The 15439-nt window shown below is 40.1% G+C and overlaps 1 protein-coding gene across 1 annotated transcript in view; it reads right to left on the minus strand.

The window, feature by feature from the left end:
- The window catches only part of LOC126267900 (uncharacterized), a 1063720-nt gene that overhangs the window by 43674 nt on the left and 1004607 nt on the right, over positions 1 to 15439 (minus strand). Inside the window, exon 48 of the mRNA XM_049973211.1 lies at positions 13124 to 13278. Coding sequence (XP_049829168.1) covers positions 13124 to 13278 — 155 coding nt within the window. The remainder of the gene's footprint in view (positions 1 to 13123; positions 13279 to 15439) is intronic.

Raw genomic sequence — 15439 nt, forward strand, 5'->3', positions numbered from 1 at the left:
CATTCTACAGGTATTTACTCAAAATCCTTAAACCTACAAGAGGAGAGAAAGATGCACAGCAAATTTTGATGCAAAACCTTTAAAGAGCTTAACGTAAAATCTGTAAGAAAAATGTACACCCATAAACAGAGAAATCAGGGACTATAACACAGTTATCAAGCCTGAAGTCTTTTACACTAACAAAATGCTTAAACTCCACAGAAATGGTTCTCTGGCACATATCCTAAAAGAAGAACGTCAAGTTCTATGAATGAGACTTGGTCCCAACAGAACAAGATGGATACAATCTGCAATTCCAAAAATAATTAAAAAATTTTTGAATTTCATGACAGGATCGGAAAAAGAAATATTTAGATTTTATGAGCATACCCACAGACTCCCAGTAACAATGCTCACTCACAAAATTATGACATGCACAGAACAACGTGGAACCATGCCTTGGATCCAGCAGATCAAATGTTGTTTAGAAAAGGCTCACACCAGTCCACCAAACATTTTCAATAAAATCCTATACAAACAAAAAATTTGTACATGGAAAGTACTGCCAGAGTATGAAGTCACCACCAAATCAGGGATAAAGTGGACTGAAGAAAGAAAAGTATCTTTATCTATGTAGAAACTCCGCAAGCCACCATATGGTGCGTTGCACTACTACTCATTTCCTTTCCTGTTCCGCTTGCAAATAGAGCGAGGGAGAAACGACTGTCTGTATGCCTTCATATGAACATTAATTCCTCAAATCTTATCTTCATGGTACTTACACACAATGATGTATGTTGGCAGCAGTAGAATCGTTTGGCAGTCAGCTTTAAATGCCAGTTCTCTAAGTTTTCTCAATAGTGTTTCTTGAAAAGAACTTCACCTTCCCTCCAAGGATTCTCATTTGAGTTCCTGAAGCATCTCCGTAACACTTGCATGTTGTTTGAATCCACTGATAACAAATCTACAGCCGATTCTGAATTGCTTCAAAGTCTTCCTTCAATCTGACCTGCTACAGATCCCAGTCAAGAATATGTTGCACCAGAATCCTATATGCTGTCTCCTTTGCAGGTGAACCACTCTTTCCTAAAATTCTCCCAATAAATTCAAGTTGATCATTCACCTTCTCAGCCACAGTTCTCACATGATCATTACATTGACAACAGCAGTCCTGTCACACTTCCCTGGGGCACTCCTGAGGATACCTTTGTCTCTTATGTATACCCACTGTCAAGGACAACATACTGGATTCTATTACTTAAAAATCTTCAAGCCACTCACATATCTGTGAACTTATTTCCATGGAGAACACACGAGAACTACTTGGATACTCTGAAGGTTGGAACATGACAGTTTCACATGATCTGATAGGTCCAACTGCACCTAATTTCAATAATAATAACACATGGATATAATGTATCATATTTAAACAGAAACAATCTAAAAACTTTTTTCATCTGTATACATTGCAGCAAAAAAATTATTTGCAGATATGGAACATCATCATTGGTGTTTGTTACTATTATAATCGTCTGTTTGTACAACATTACTTGTAATTGCAGCCCAGATTTGAAGATTTTATCCTTGCAGACCTCAAAAAGGGTTAAATTGTATTCACATGTCTAAAAGGGGCTAAGTAGGACTTTCACAGAAGAAATAGGGGGTGAAGAGGACTTTTGCCAAAAAGTACGGTTTTTACATACATTTTTTTAACTAATAGTAAGAATAATCAATAATGTGAATTATAGTAAGAATAATCAATAATGTGAATTTGCACATTTAATGAAAAGATACAATAAATAAATTTATACACTACACCAAAATCAAGAATGTTTGACTGGCTTTGCCCCATATATAGCCAGAAACCAACTGAAGGTTTCTTAAATGCTTCTACTGGGTGCAGACTGTGACCCAGTTGTCATCATAAACCACCCCCCACCCCCAATAACTTCAACAACTCTGTCTGCTGAGGAATGGCATACGTATCACTGACACTTGGCGTCATTCGGCTTCTGTATCACCACCAAAGGGGAGGCACACTGACTCTATGAAACAGAAGAAATGGTCCTGCCAATGCTGCAACTCAGCATTAAGCAAAGGCGATGGGGCAGGGATGACAAAATTTGGGTACCATCAACAGCTTAAGAGTAACTGCACCTTGAAATTTTCTACTCGGCCCAAGGCGTTCTCAAACAGTGGGCTGCAGGACTGCAGTCTGGAGAACGAATCATTAAAAGTAAAGGACTTCGCCTATGACCTGGAAGCACACACATGGCCTCCATGCATGGGCAGTAGCAAGAAAAATGAATCAAATGATGATCAGGACAAGACCACTGGCTTGCCCAATGAGCAGAAGGAGACCAACACTGAGGATCCAAAAAGACAAATGGCTGGAATTATGATGCTGCGAGTGGCATGAATCTGCCAAGCTCAGAATGGGTGGGGACAAGCAGTGATGTGGTGCCACTGCACTGAAAATTGTCATCTGTGGCAACACATGACAACCTGGTGAGAGGCAAGGCCACCTGAGGTATCCTGTGGGGCACTGGGAGCTGTTTATCATCCACACACAACTGAGTCACCTGCTAGCTATTAGAAAGAATATCCGTTACCACTGCTGTAAGCTCATCTGATTCTGCAATTTGTGCAAAGTCGAATAAAGAAGAGCCAGACAAATTTAATGCCCTAGCCTGAAGCTCATGATCAGGAGCCAGCCTGACAGTCATGCCTCGAATCAGCAAGTCTACGTAAGAGGTATGATATTTGGGAAACTCGAAATGCCTCTTTCAGAAGAGGCCCTGCAAATCAGCAACTAGGACACTTGTGGTTTTGGTTACACTGCACCTGCACCACCAACACATGGGTTTGACATCAAAATTACTGTGTAAGTATCCAAAAAGCTCATCAAAGGGAATTTTATCAGGCTCAGTGGAAGGTTTCAAGCTTTCGACAACTTCGTATACGTCTGTGCTGCTTGACAACAACAAGGCAGCATTATCCACTGGCTTGACGATACACCTCACCTGGTAGTGCAGCAAGAACCAATGCAGGTAATTCTCCAACCCTTTCTGCTGACTCATAAAAACCAGCAAATGGCATCAGGGCTGATGGGGCCAGCACAGAAAACAGAACAGCATTCACCTGACCCCCCACCAGCAAGGCAACAGTGTGAAGGAAATTCACATTCTGGGTTATTAGCACCTGCACCTGCTGATGCTGCTGTTGCTGCTCCTTCTGTGTGCACAATTGTTCATGTCAGCAATGCAGAAATGTCAGGTCCATGGTGGTCCAAGTAAACACTAGAAAAAGGGGAAAGAAATTACAGGGGCATAACATGCACAAAAACATGCTTTGTTGCCATTTCAATATTTGCACAGGTGTGACAACACTGCTTCACTACACAGTCAGTGCACATACTTCACAGACCAATGGTAGCTTGATAACAGATGGGGAACAGAACCTCATGACAGAAAAACAAACTCACTGTGCAAGTCGATCTATGGGAAACAGAGTCCAAATCCACACAGAGATGAACAATGGAAGAAATCAAGATGCAACTGGTACAGATGGCTAATGGCTGATCACTCGGCACAACACATTGCATGATATGCTGGGTGAGATCCGTCATAATCGAACTCAGAGTAAGCACTGGTCTGCCCAGACTACTGCCACCCATAGGTAAACACTCCAACAGCAGATGTGCCCATAATTCATGTCACGTGCTCCCTCCATGGCAGATTTCCGCACTCTCATATTGTGCTATCCACATCAGTTCGTCTGCCTCCTTTGTGATGTCCAATGGTGGGAACATTAAATGTGGGTACAGCATGCATCACTAATTTACTAACTATTTTTCTGGGGAATTCCAGATATGAAGAAAGTGTCTTCCATTATTCAGAGGGAAGGGGGGCTGGGGGAAGTGAGTTCAAAAGTGGACTGTATTGGGTACAATGAGCAATAGTATAAATGCACCACTGAACTTTTGTACTATAGAAAGATCTTCCTAAACCTACAAAAATGTGCTTAGAGACAATAGAAAAACCTTCCCTTTACAGAATGTAGAAATGTGGTTAACCATGTACCACAATACAAAAATGTATTACAAAATTTCTTGTTAGATGTAGAGTTAAGCCTCAGTTTGTGGTAAGAAATAGATACACATCTCAAGTGTACATTTTTATGTAAGTGACACATGAAAATAACTTTTCAGTGAAAGAGTTTTCATTAAAATAATATAAGAAAGAGAAAATAACAGTAGCACAGGTAAATATCTCAATTGTTTATGTGTTTTCTCAAGTGCTGATTTAAGAAATAGTTAAATGTTTATTTTTCACAAAGAAATAGAATGTGCCAAAATTACAAAATTTCTTATGTTGATATTTGTGTTCATTATATTTCTCATTAAAAGACTCCAAAAGGCTAAAATGGATTGTTTGAACCTAAAAAGGGCTATTCCAAGAAAAGAAAGAGCTAAAATCTATTTTACAAAAAGTCTAAACATCTGGGCCCTACTTATAACATTAATCTGTATGAAATAAAAGGTGTGACAAAATAGATATTTTTTTGTAAAGAAAAGTGAGCACTGTTGATTTTTATACTTGTACAGTGATCTCACTGAATTACAAGCAATACCCAGACTATGCCAATCTTAAAATATTGATATCAACAATGGAAGAGCATCCTGTCTATTCTTTACATGTCAAGAAGATAGCTGTTGGACAGTGTTACATGTAGGTTGTTTTATACTGTGTAACATGAAGAGTCTACTAACATGTCAACTCATGCCATTTGCTTCATGAATGCACCAGAGGAATGATAGTGACCAGTGAGGCAACGATTCACAACAACAACAACATACAGGGCGAGTATTACTGCTGTATCCTGCTATTACTGCATGTGAGTGTGAGTGCACCGAGTGCAGTGTCACAGTGCATGTGTACTTAAATCAACCGCCAACTGTATCAATGCAGGATGGCCACTAGAGGCCGCCTGTAAGAAGCGTGCACACAGCGTGGTCTCCACTGCTCTGTCTACAGGCAACACACACCTATATATGTGCGCAGCAGTACTGACTCGCCCTCACAATGTCCTTTTGGTTTGTACTGCTCACATCAGTTGTTCTGCGTACCTCTTATGTTGCACCTCGAGTATGATTCTTTTGTCTTGACACTTGTGGAGTCATGTGATGCTTAAATCCATTATTGTTCATAGGTTTACAAATAAAGCAATATTCGTGTTACTTGGACTGGTTTCATGTTTTACTTGTTTATTACATGACTGGTGACCAGTTTGGAATGGTTTCTGCATGTGCAGTTTTTGAGTATGGTGTCATCAGGTTTAGTCATTACGGATACCATGCTACCAGCCCTGACTGAACAGTTTATTTTGGCAACAACCACTTTGTCGGATTCCATTATCACATAAATATGATGATTCAGCTGAGGATTGGGAAGCTAAAAAAGAAAAAAGATTCAAGCAGCATTTTTTGGCATTTGTTGTGGCAAACTCAAATTTGCACAAAGCACTATTCCTCAGCACCTCTTACTTTTGATCACATGCACAGTTTACATCCATCTACCATTGGAAACAAACACCCTGTCATAGTGATGTGAGTTGAATTCTACTGATGCCGCAACAAACCAAATCAGTCATACAGAGCCTGGGCAGCCAAACTTTACAACCACAACCATAAGTGTCAGTTTGTTACTGATGCCCATGATGACTCTTATGCCAGCTCTATGGTGCATGGCACAATTATCTGTTTAGCTCCAGACAAGGACATGCACCACAGGGCTTTACTCTACGAAAACCCTCATTGCAGAAGTTTTGCAAATAGCAAAATCTTTTGTAGTTTCTCAGGCAGTGCGTGACCAAACTGAAGCATGGGATGATCCGGCAATAGTGTCAGAACATGTGTCCACTAGGATGACAGATAGCTTGCATGAGGAAGCAGCAGTGGTGGTGATAAACATCTGGGACTCGCAGTGGTGAACATCTGGGTGCAGCACTGAGAACACCGAGGGCAGCCCAAGTAGCCATGACCACCATAGTGTCACTGTCAATATTCTCTCTTCCCATCTTGTTCTTTCTGTTTTGTCCAGCAGGAACATTCGGTGTACACTAAACACTCAGATATTTGTAATGCTTGCCATAACAAAGGCCAGACTGCCTCCATGAGTCGTTGCTGAAGGTTGCTCGGGATATGGACATGGACGCAAACTATGTGACTCCAATGCTTGTGACTTCTCCCATGTTGTTTATCAAGTTAAGTATTTTTTGCATAGTGCTCCAGTTACAGGTCAACACATGAGCAGCAGTTATGTTATTGAGTTCTCAAACCTATGCGAGCTTAGGCTCGCTGCCATTGACACCAGTCACACGGAAGCTGGTCATTTATAACAAACAGAACAATGTGCCATTGGGAGAATTTACAGTATCTGCCTCTTACAAGTCAGTGGTTCATTCCATTCCATTTCTGGTGGTTGCTGAAGACAGTGTTGAGAATTTGTTCAGGATGGACGCATTTCAGTCATTTGGAGACTTTTTTCACCAAAGCAATTCACATTGTGTCCGATCACATACCATATCCTCAATATGAAACACTGTGTGAGGAGTTTTTGGACTTGTTGCTGGAAGGTACAGGACATTCTTTGAATTTTTATGCTCATATTTCTTTGAAATCCATGGCTCAGCCTCTTTATTGTCATGCGTGACCTATTCCTGGCTAGTGAATGGTCGTCTCTGTTGGTTGTAATGCAGAAGCCATCAGGGAAGCTTTGCCTCTGTGCAACTTCAGTACTACTGTCAACGCACAGTTGACCGTGGATACATATCGTCTCTCACAACAGGAGGAACTGTTGGTGAAAATATTGGCTGGCTGATATTTTTCTAAAATTGATTTGTCTGAAGAGTATCTGCAGGCTCCTGTGGACAAATTCTCAGTGAGTTCTAGTTTTGAATACTTCTTTTGGTCTCTATAAATATTTGTGCCTTCCTTTTGGTGTAGATAGTGCCCCTGCTATTTTCCAATGATTTTTAGAGTAACTAACTATGCCTGTTCTCGGTTGCATTAATTATCTGGATTATACTACTGTCATGGATTCGTCCACAGCAGATCATTTGCAAAATTTGTACTCTTTGTTTTCTGTCTTACAGTCCGCAGGCTTACAGTGTAACTTCATGAAATCTCAGTTTTTTCAACATTATACTGTTTATTTGGGGTTCAAAGTCTCATGAGTTACATATATGCCTCACCCCTTGTCCACAACGGAGCTTCAGGCCGTCCTAGGGAAGATAAGGTAGACTACTATCATACATTCCTGCTAGAGATGGCACATTGACTGACACGTTCCATGCTTTGCTACACAAGAATGTACCTGTTTCCTGAAGCCTGGATTACGAATGTGGTTTTCCAATGTTGAAATCCAAACTACTCTTCGCCCCCTGTTTAGTTACGTCCTCTGTGGACTGGTACACAGTTTTAGCAACTGACACCTCACAGTACGGCCTTGGTGTGGTCTAGCACACTGATATGCTGACATCTCTCAATGACTTGTTGCTTTTGTCTCTGAAATCTTTCACTCCAGCCCAGCAGCATTACTCTCAGGCTCTCACCATATAGTCTATGTTCTCCAGAAATTTCATGTATTTTTGTATGACTCCAAGTTTCACCTTACTATTGACCATAAAACCTTGGTTTCCTTGTTTAACCCTCATACTTCCTTGCCTGATAAGGCAGCACACTGCCTACAACACTGGGTACTGTTCTTGTCTCACTACAACTATGAAATCCATTTTTGATCTACATCTAAACATGCCAAAGTGAATGCAATGTCCGACCTTCCTGTGGGTCCTGATCCCAACTTTGTGAAGAATTACTTTGCTTCCATCTTATTACTGAAAAGCAGACACGGTCAAGGGGTTCCCAATTATGAGCTTGTGCATAGCAGCTGACGTTGCCGCCAACTTGGTTCTCTGCCAGCTGGTTCAGTTTGTTCAAGAGGCCTATCCAGATAAACCACTGGCTCAGGCATCAAACCTCCTATGCAAATATTTTTCCTTATGGTATTGCCTCTCTGTTTTTGATGGTGTTTTTCTGTTGTCCACAGAAGACCTCTCTCACAGAGTAGTCATTCCCACTGTGTTATGGTATGAGGTTCTATTCCATCTCCTCCAGGGCCATTGGGGGGTTTCGAGCACTAAACTGTTGGCTGGGATAAGTGTTTTTTGGCCAGGGATTGATGGCAAAACTGTCTGTTTAGTCACGGCTTGTGCATAGTATGCCCAACAACAGTCAGCTCCCAAGACATCTCTGTCCCTCTGGCCCTCTCAAGGCCAGCCCTGGGAATGCATTCATATAGACCTTTTGGGTCCCTTCTTGAATTCCTATTGGCTCTGGATGTGGATGCTTTTTCCTGGTTTCCTTACATTCTTCGGTGTGTAATGACATCACGTGGGGTCACAATCTGTACACTTCTGAGGGATTTTTCTATTGAGGAGTTGCCTTGTACCTTAGTTTCCAGTAATACCCCCCACCCCCCACCCCCTCCCCCCAGTTTGTTACTCACACCTTTCAACTGTTTTGTTCCCATCACAGCATTCTTCATGCTAGTCTACCCTCAATCACATGGTGAGGTGGAAAGACTACTGTGTATGTTCAAGTATGTTCAAATCCCAAATAAAGAAGTTTGCTGTGCATTCTTGACCAGATGATGCCCTTCTCTGTTTTCCGAGCACTTATCACATCACACCTATGGAGTAGTGGAGCCTGGCGAATTTGCTTCATGGCTGGCAGCCATGCACGCTCCTCCACCTTCTGCAGCCTGTGCCGCACCTACCAGTTGGGTTTGTACAGCCGCTTTGTGCCAGGATCAACAGTGTGAGCATAAGGCTCTGGTTGCTGGCCACTGTTGTCTGCTGCCAGGGACACCATCTTTGTGGCATCCTTACAACCACAGGGCTGGTGGCATGCCACACTGATCAGCTGCCAGTTCGCAGGTGCAGCCCCTGTCACCGTAGCCCACCCCACCACTCTCCGCCTCGAGCCAGTCATCGCCTGCAGTGGAGGCTGCCTCCTCCATGTGTGGCACCATGGATTTCCAGCTTCCCACTGGGCAGCAGTCTGTCTCCAACCTTCAGTCCACTGCTGCAGCCTTATGTTCCGGTCGGGCCACACAAACCAACCCCATGACATCATCGCCTTAGCCATTGTCACTGCGGGTCCAACCCCCATCTCCTCTGCACTGGGACCTGCTTGTTGACGATGACACAGAGATGGTTGTGGCACTCTCCTCCCCAGTACTGTCATCGGCACCGCACGGCCCACCACCATCGGGCATGCACATATCTCTGTGTGTTCCGCCACTATGTTCCAATGCATGTGAGTGAGAATGTTCCAAGTTTAGAGATGCTGTGCGTGTCTACTTAAATTGACTACCAACTGTATCAGTGTCGGCCAGCCACTAGGAGCTGCCTGTAGGAAGTGTGCACACTACACGGTCTCTGGTGTGCTGTCTACCAGTGACTCGCACCTATATATGTGCCGAGCAGCACTGACTCACCCTCATTATGTCCTTTCGCCACTCACATCAGTTGTTCTGTGTTTCACTTATGTTGCACCATCTGTATGATTGATTGGTTTTGTTACATGTGGAGTCACAAGGCTTAATTTTGTTATTGTTCGGTCATATTTGTGTTTCTTGGATCAGTTCTGTGAATTACTTGGTTACTACAATTACCAAAATGGAAGCAAAAGTAATGTGATCAGAATAAAATATACCATTTTTTACGTATAAGTCAAAATCATTCTCGCATCAGTTGAGCAGACATATTTGGGAATTTGACAGCATACCATTTTTTTAACTGTTAACAACTTTTGTAAACAGCATTGTGCTACATATGTAAAGCAATATTTAAATTTGGATTCAAAGTTCTTTGAACCAAAATGCACAGTGATTAAACAATTAAATGTAAACAATTTCTGTGGCTCGAAGTTGTAAGGCAAGTTAAAATACTTTTAAAACATATAAAAATTAGCTGTAATGTGATTTAACATCCCGTGCCTACACCCCTTAGTTACATTTTTCTGTGTCAGGCACTCTCAAGGAAAGAAGAGACAAAGGTGGCAAAAAGTACATTCCACATAATTTTATACAAGAAAATAATTCTAAAATGCAGTTATACAAGGTGTCTCCGTCTTGGCAACTCCCAATAACTCTTTATCCAGAATTAAAATAAAAAATGTATCAAGCAAATGTTGTTGCGGATTGTTAACCAGCAAGATTGGCTTTCTTGTAACCTTAAATGATGGCAAACACACACACACACACACACACACACACACACACACACACACACACACACACAAGCAAGCACATCTCATGCACACATGATTGTTGCTATCACTGACAGCTCTGGTCAGAGCTCCTTTATCTGTATTTGTGGGTGTTTATGTATTTGTGCATTTTTATGTGTCTTTTTCTGTTATCCAGCTCATCTCACAACCATGTAATGCCTTCCTTTGCCCATTTTCTACATCATTTCTCATTTCCCCACTGCCACCATTGTCACAATGGACCCCTGTTCCACCTTTCTGCAACATTTCAGGTAAATATTCCTTTCCCAAGCTAATTCCGAGTCTCACATCTTGCTCCTCAAATGGTGCTTAAAATTCCTTTCTTCAAATCCCATCCCTCCTTTCACAACGACTTCCACCTTTTCAGTTTCTGCCAGTCCCTATACCTCACAATCCTGGTGTTATGAAAAAACATGTCCATGGCACTGACATACCAGAACCATCTCTGCTCCCTCCACAAGATGGCATTCTGGCTGAAGGTACCAGAGATAGTGATGGTGTGTGTGAAGCGTGCTTTCTTGTAATTGTTTGTTGTGAAGATATGAACAAGTAGTATGCATTTTTTTTAAATGGCATCCTATATTTTTTATTCCATAATCTAATTCCTCTCCTCATGATCTATCCAAACATAAACATGTGACTATTAAAAAGTTAACAAAAAAACTGACTTGGACTTTCCTCAACTAGCACACTGTGTAGGTACCCAGGGTAATTTAGGTTGTCTACTTGCTGGAAGTGACCGTGAACAAATGGAAACACATGAAAAATGCACACCAGTCATTCAGTCAACACTCTTCAAATCAAGAATTGTGTAAATACAATGCTGGCAAATGAAGAGGATGTAGAAGAAGGTTATCTATAAGAAGTTCTGACAATGAAAAGGCAAGAATAACAGCAATGTTAGACACTCTGTCACATGAAAGAAACTGCTCCAATATGTGATTCTTCGCAGGAAAACCATACCAAATGGAAAACTGCCAGCATGACTTATCATTAAATGCAAAGTAAAAAATTCTTTGTTGAACTAGAGAACACACACACACACACACACACACACACACCTGTGTCCATACATTTGAGCAGCAATACAACGACACAGGTGTCTGCATGTAAAAGTGTTCTCATTCAATCCTAAAGTAATTACATTCGGACAGAACTTCCCTTACTATACTGAAATCCTTAAACAGATGTCTACAAGATGATCGTGGGTGAGCATCACTTATTATTTTTACCAAGCATCTTGAGCAATGAAAACTTTCTTTCTTGAAGATGAGTCATTCCAGGACTTTATTCCAAAGGATGTTATTCAACAAAAATAACCAAAATACTTTAACTTGCAGATTTGTCCCTCTCCCAAAATTTGCAGTGATTCAAAGCTCAAATGTGGATGATCTGAGTTGTTTTAGGATTTCAAGAAGGAGTTTTATCAGACACAGAAATTCTTTGGTACATTCCGAAACATTAAAAAAAGACTGAGACAGTGACCTAATGGAAATAAAATTAGCAAATGTTTATGCTCAGCATGAATTCATACCAATGAAGAGTGTACTGCATGAGATGTAATCGGGGGAGGGCTAGGTGGGATCTTGTGCCTATATGATAATGCACCTGCTCACAGCTTGGTCAAAAAAACAATAATTTCATAAACAGCAATTACAAACATGTACTATACATCTTACAGCTAAGATATGGTACATAATTTCCTTTCCTTCCTCTTTCAAAATGGAAAAGAAACATACAGTGTCAAGTGTTTTTAATCCACAATGTGGTTTAGTCAGCCTAAGATGTATTTACAAACAATGTTCCCAATGTCACATGTGGAGACTTTAAGGTGTGGTTTAACAGGGTGAATTGATGCTTAAAATTTGAAGAAGAATGCTAAATATCAGCTGTGAAGACAGGTTTCTGGAAAAGGAGAAGTTTTCATTACTTTTATGAAAAAATCGAAATTGCTGGTTAAGTGAATTTTCTGGGTTAGGAAGTTGGATCTATTGAACAATAGTGTTTCTTGAAATGTTTCTCTTTTTTAAGAACTGAATATGTGTAGGTCTTCTTTAAGTAGGAATGCAGGCGAGATGATCAGTCACTTTCTACCTAAAACTATTATAGAAAGTTAAGGTCGATTCGCAGTTATGTTTGAGGGAAGGAAAGTGTATTTTCAAAAAGCAAGCTTATGCTTTTGCTCAACATGCGATGACACTTCTTTTTCAGTGCCAGTATTGAATCATGCACTGTGCCACAGCATGCAGCTGTTGTGGAATTGTATGAGACTAAGTCCCAGCGATCCTTATATCACTGATCTGAAGTGTTTAATAACTTGTTAAATGCTTACAGAACATTATCTGGCTGTGTCAGATAGGTAGTAGGTGCTGTGGTGTTTCTAATCCTACTTATGAAGTACCTCCTATATTGAATTTGGCACACTTATGAAATCCATTTCAACACATAATACACACTCAGTCTTGACAGCCTTGTTAAACACTGCTGGTAAAGAACTGTTTTAAAGTAAGTGTGTATATGAGAGAAAAAAACAAAAAATAGGTGAAAAGAGAGAGAGAGCTGGTATTTTGAGAGTCTGATATAAAAGACAGCATAGAAATATTTCTTATCAGGCTGAAGTATAATTTCATTACTACTATTACCAAATCACTGAAGCATACAGTGAGAATTATATCAAACAACTGCTAACTTCTTTAATGCCTGATATTTCAGCAGCTTCACTTCATTAAGCGTTATCCTTTATCTTTCTGATTTCTCAGATAGGAGAACTAATTGACATTTTGTACATACCTGTGTTTCCGATTGAATGATGTCTTCAAATATAACATTTTTGACAACTTCAGTAGTTGGTTCAGGCTGATAAACAACAAAGTCTGCAATGCATTGTGCCTCACCTCCAGAATTTTTGGCCTTGACTGTGTATTTACCAGAATAAGGTAGTGACACTGTAACAAGAAAAAACTGATTAAGTCCCTTATGAAACAGTTCCCACTTGTAACTTTATCCTTTGCTAACAATATGTGATTTAAATGAATAAAACATGAACACTTCAGCTGTGACCCCTCATGACCACGAACGTGAAAGGATTAACTGGCATTCAGGATAGTGAAAGCTTCTACATCCACTGTCAGACTGAATAAAGACTGACTGAATGACCACAGCATGTTGTAAAATGTGATAACATTCAGGTAGCATTGCAAATGGTCTCCATCCAACACAATTATAACCAGTCTAGTCCAGTGTCACTATATTGTGTTGTTTCTCGCTACCCCTATTATGACATAGAGAGGTATCAGAAAAATTGTCTTGATTGGAAAGGGATATGGGAAGATTAATTTGCTTTTTTACTCCCATAATACAATAATAGTACAAGTTTTATGGCTCTGTTTCATGTTATAATGGGGGCCTGGAGAACCATTACAATATAGAGAGATGTAATGATACAGAACTACATATATAAATCCTTACCCTAATTCAAGTCACCTGGAAAAGTTACTCCAATGTTTTAACGCTTTAGAATATGCTCTGAGTTTTAAGCCTAGTACAATGCTGAGGGTCTTTACTGTGGGACTGCCTCGATCCAATGCCTCAAATCTGTTCAGGGGCAGCCCCAGAACCAAGAGTCTACTCCACACTACAAGGGAGCCTAAGCAGGCCCTGAATTTCACTTTTACTTCTGAAATAAATGAAAACGGAAAAGATGGTGGATACAAAAGCTATTCATTGCTACCAATGAACCATCTCTTGGATACATTAAAACAGGAAGATCACAGTAGGATTGTGAATCTTTTAAAGATAACACCAGTGATTTTGAACAGCTTCCACAAGCTGTTGGGTGCAAGATCAGTAAACAAAATATGAATTTAGAATTTTGATTTGAATATTATGGAAAGAATAAACTGCTACTCATCATATAGTCAAGATGTTGAGTAGCAGACAGGCACAGCAAAAGGACTGCTAAACAAGTAAGCTTTTACACAAAAGGCCTTCTTCTGAAGTCAATTAATTCAGAAGCTTACTTGTTTAGCAGTCTTTCTGTTGTGCCTGTCTGCGACTCAACATCTTCACTATATGTTGAATAACAATCTATCCTTTCATAATACTGTCATTCCAGCCTGGATTTTCCAGTGTGTGCTAGAATATTGATTTTACCAGTCATGAGGCTTACAGTGGAGATTCTTTTACAAGCCTCACATATACTTTCAAGATTTCTAAACAAAGTATATCTTTATTTATCCCAGAAGAATGTGAAGCCTTCATCAGTGTTTTGAAAGCATACATCAAGGTAAGTGGAAAATTTCCCATATTTTTTCTAACATAGATTTGAAATTGCATGATTTATTATTTATAGTAGTGAAGCACAATGTATAAGAAACACACAATAATGGAACAGAACAATAGTACATTATGTAACATAATAAGTACTGAACAAACTATTAAACATGAGAGTGTCGTATCCGAACCAGAAACATTTATTAGAAGAAGTACCACTCTTCCTGCTTTTGTCTAATTTCCAGGATTCCTGCCAAATTGGGTTTGCAATGTGTGACTTTCTTTTCCACTTCCACTGCTGAAATGCGAAACTTTTCTGACAAATATTTTAATGCCTGTTCTTATTTGTTGTGCTTTGTGTTTTCAATATGTGTAATATGCCACAAGCAGCTGTTCATTTGAAGATCTTCAATTAGTTTCAAAATAGTTTCAGTCATTCACATATTGGAAAATATAAAGCACAACCACATTATTTGATACAGTAGCATTGACAACTATGTGCAAGACTGAGCCAAACTTCCTCTGAATATGTCCACACTTGCAATGCTGCTCAACACTATTTCAGAAAATCTGCTTTCGATGGGACTCAAATTTTGTATCACTTCAGACCTGCAATACACCCTGAAAACATGAGAACATGTTGCAGGGCTGAATCACAGCAGTGCCGATTCTGATTTTATTCAGACATGTAACAATGAATCCTGATGTGGACTAAGCTTTAAACTATTTTGTAATTCAGTATTTCATATTCATTGATTTGTGATTTAATTTCCAGGTAAACTGGGATGAGTAGATGACAGTACATTACAATGACAATCAAAGTCTACCCAAAAC

The sequence above is a fragment of the Schistocerca gregaria genome, chromosome 4, assembly GCF_023897955.1.
Source record: "Schistocerca gregaria isolate iqSchGreg1 chromosome 4, iqSchGreg1.2, whole genome shotgun sequence".
In the NCBI taxonomy this organism is placed as follows: domain Eukaryota; kingdom Metazoa; phylum Arthropoda; class Insecta; order Orthoptera; family Acrididae; genus Schistocerca; species Schistocerca gregaria.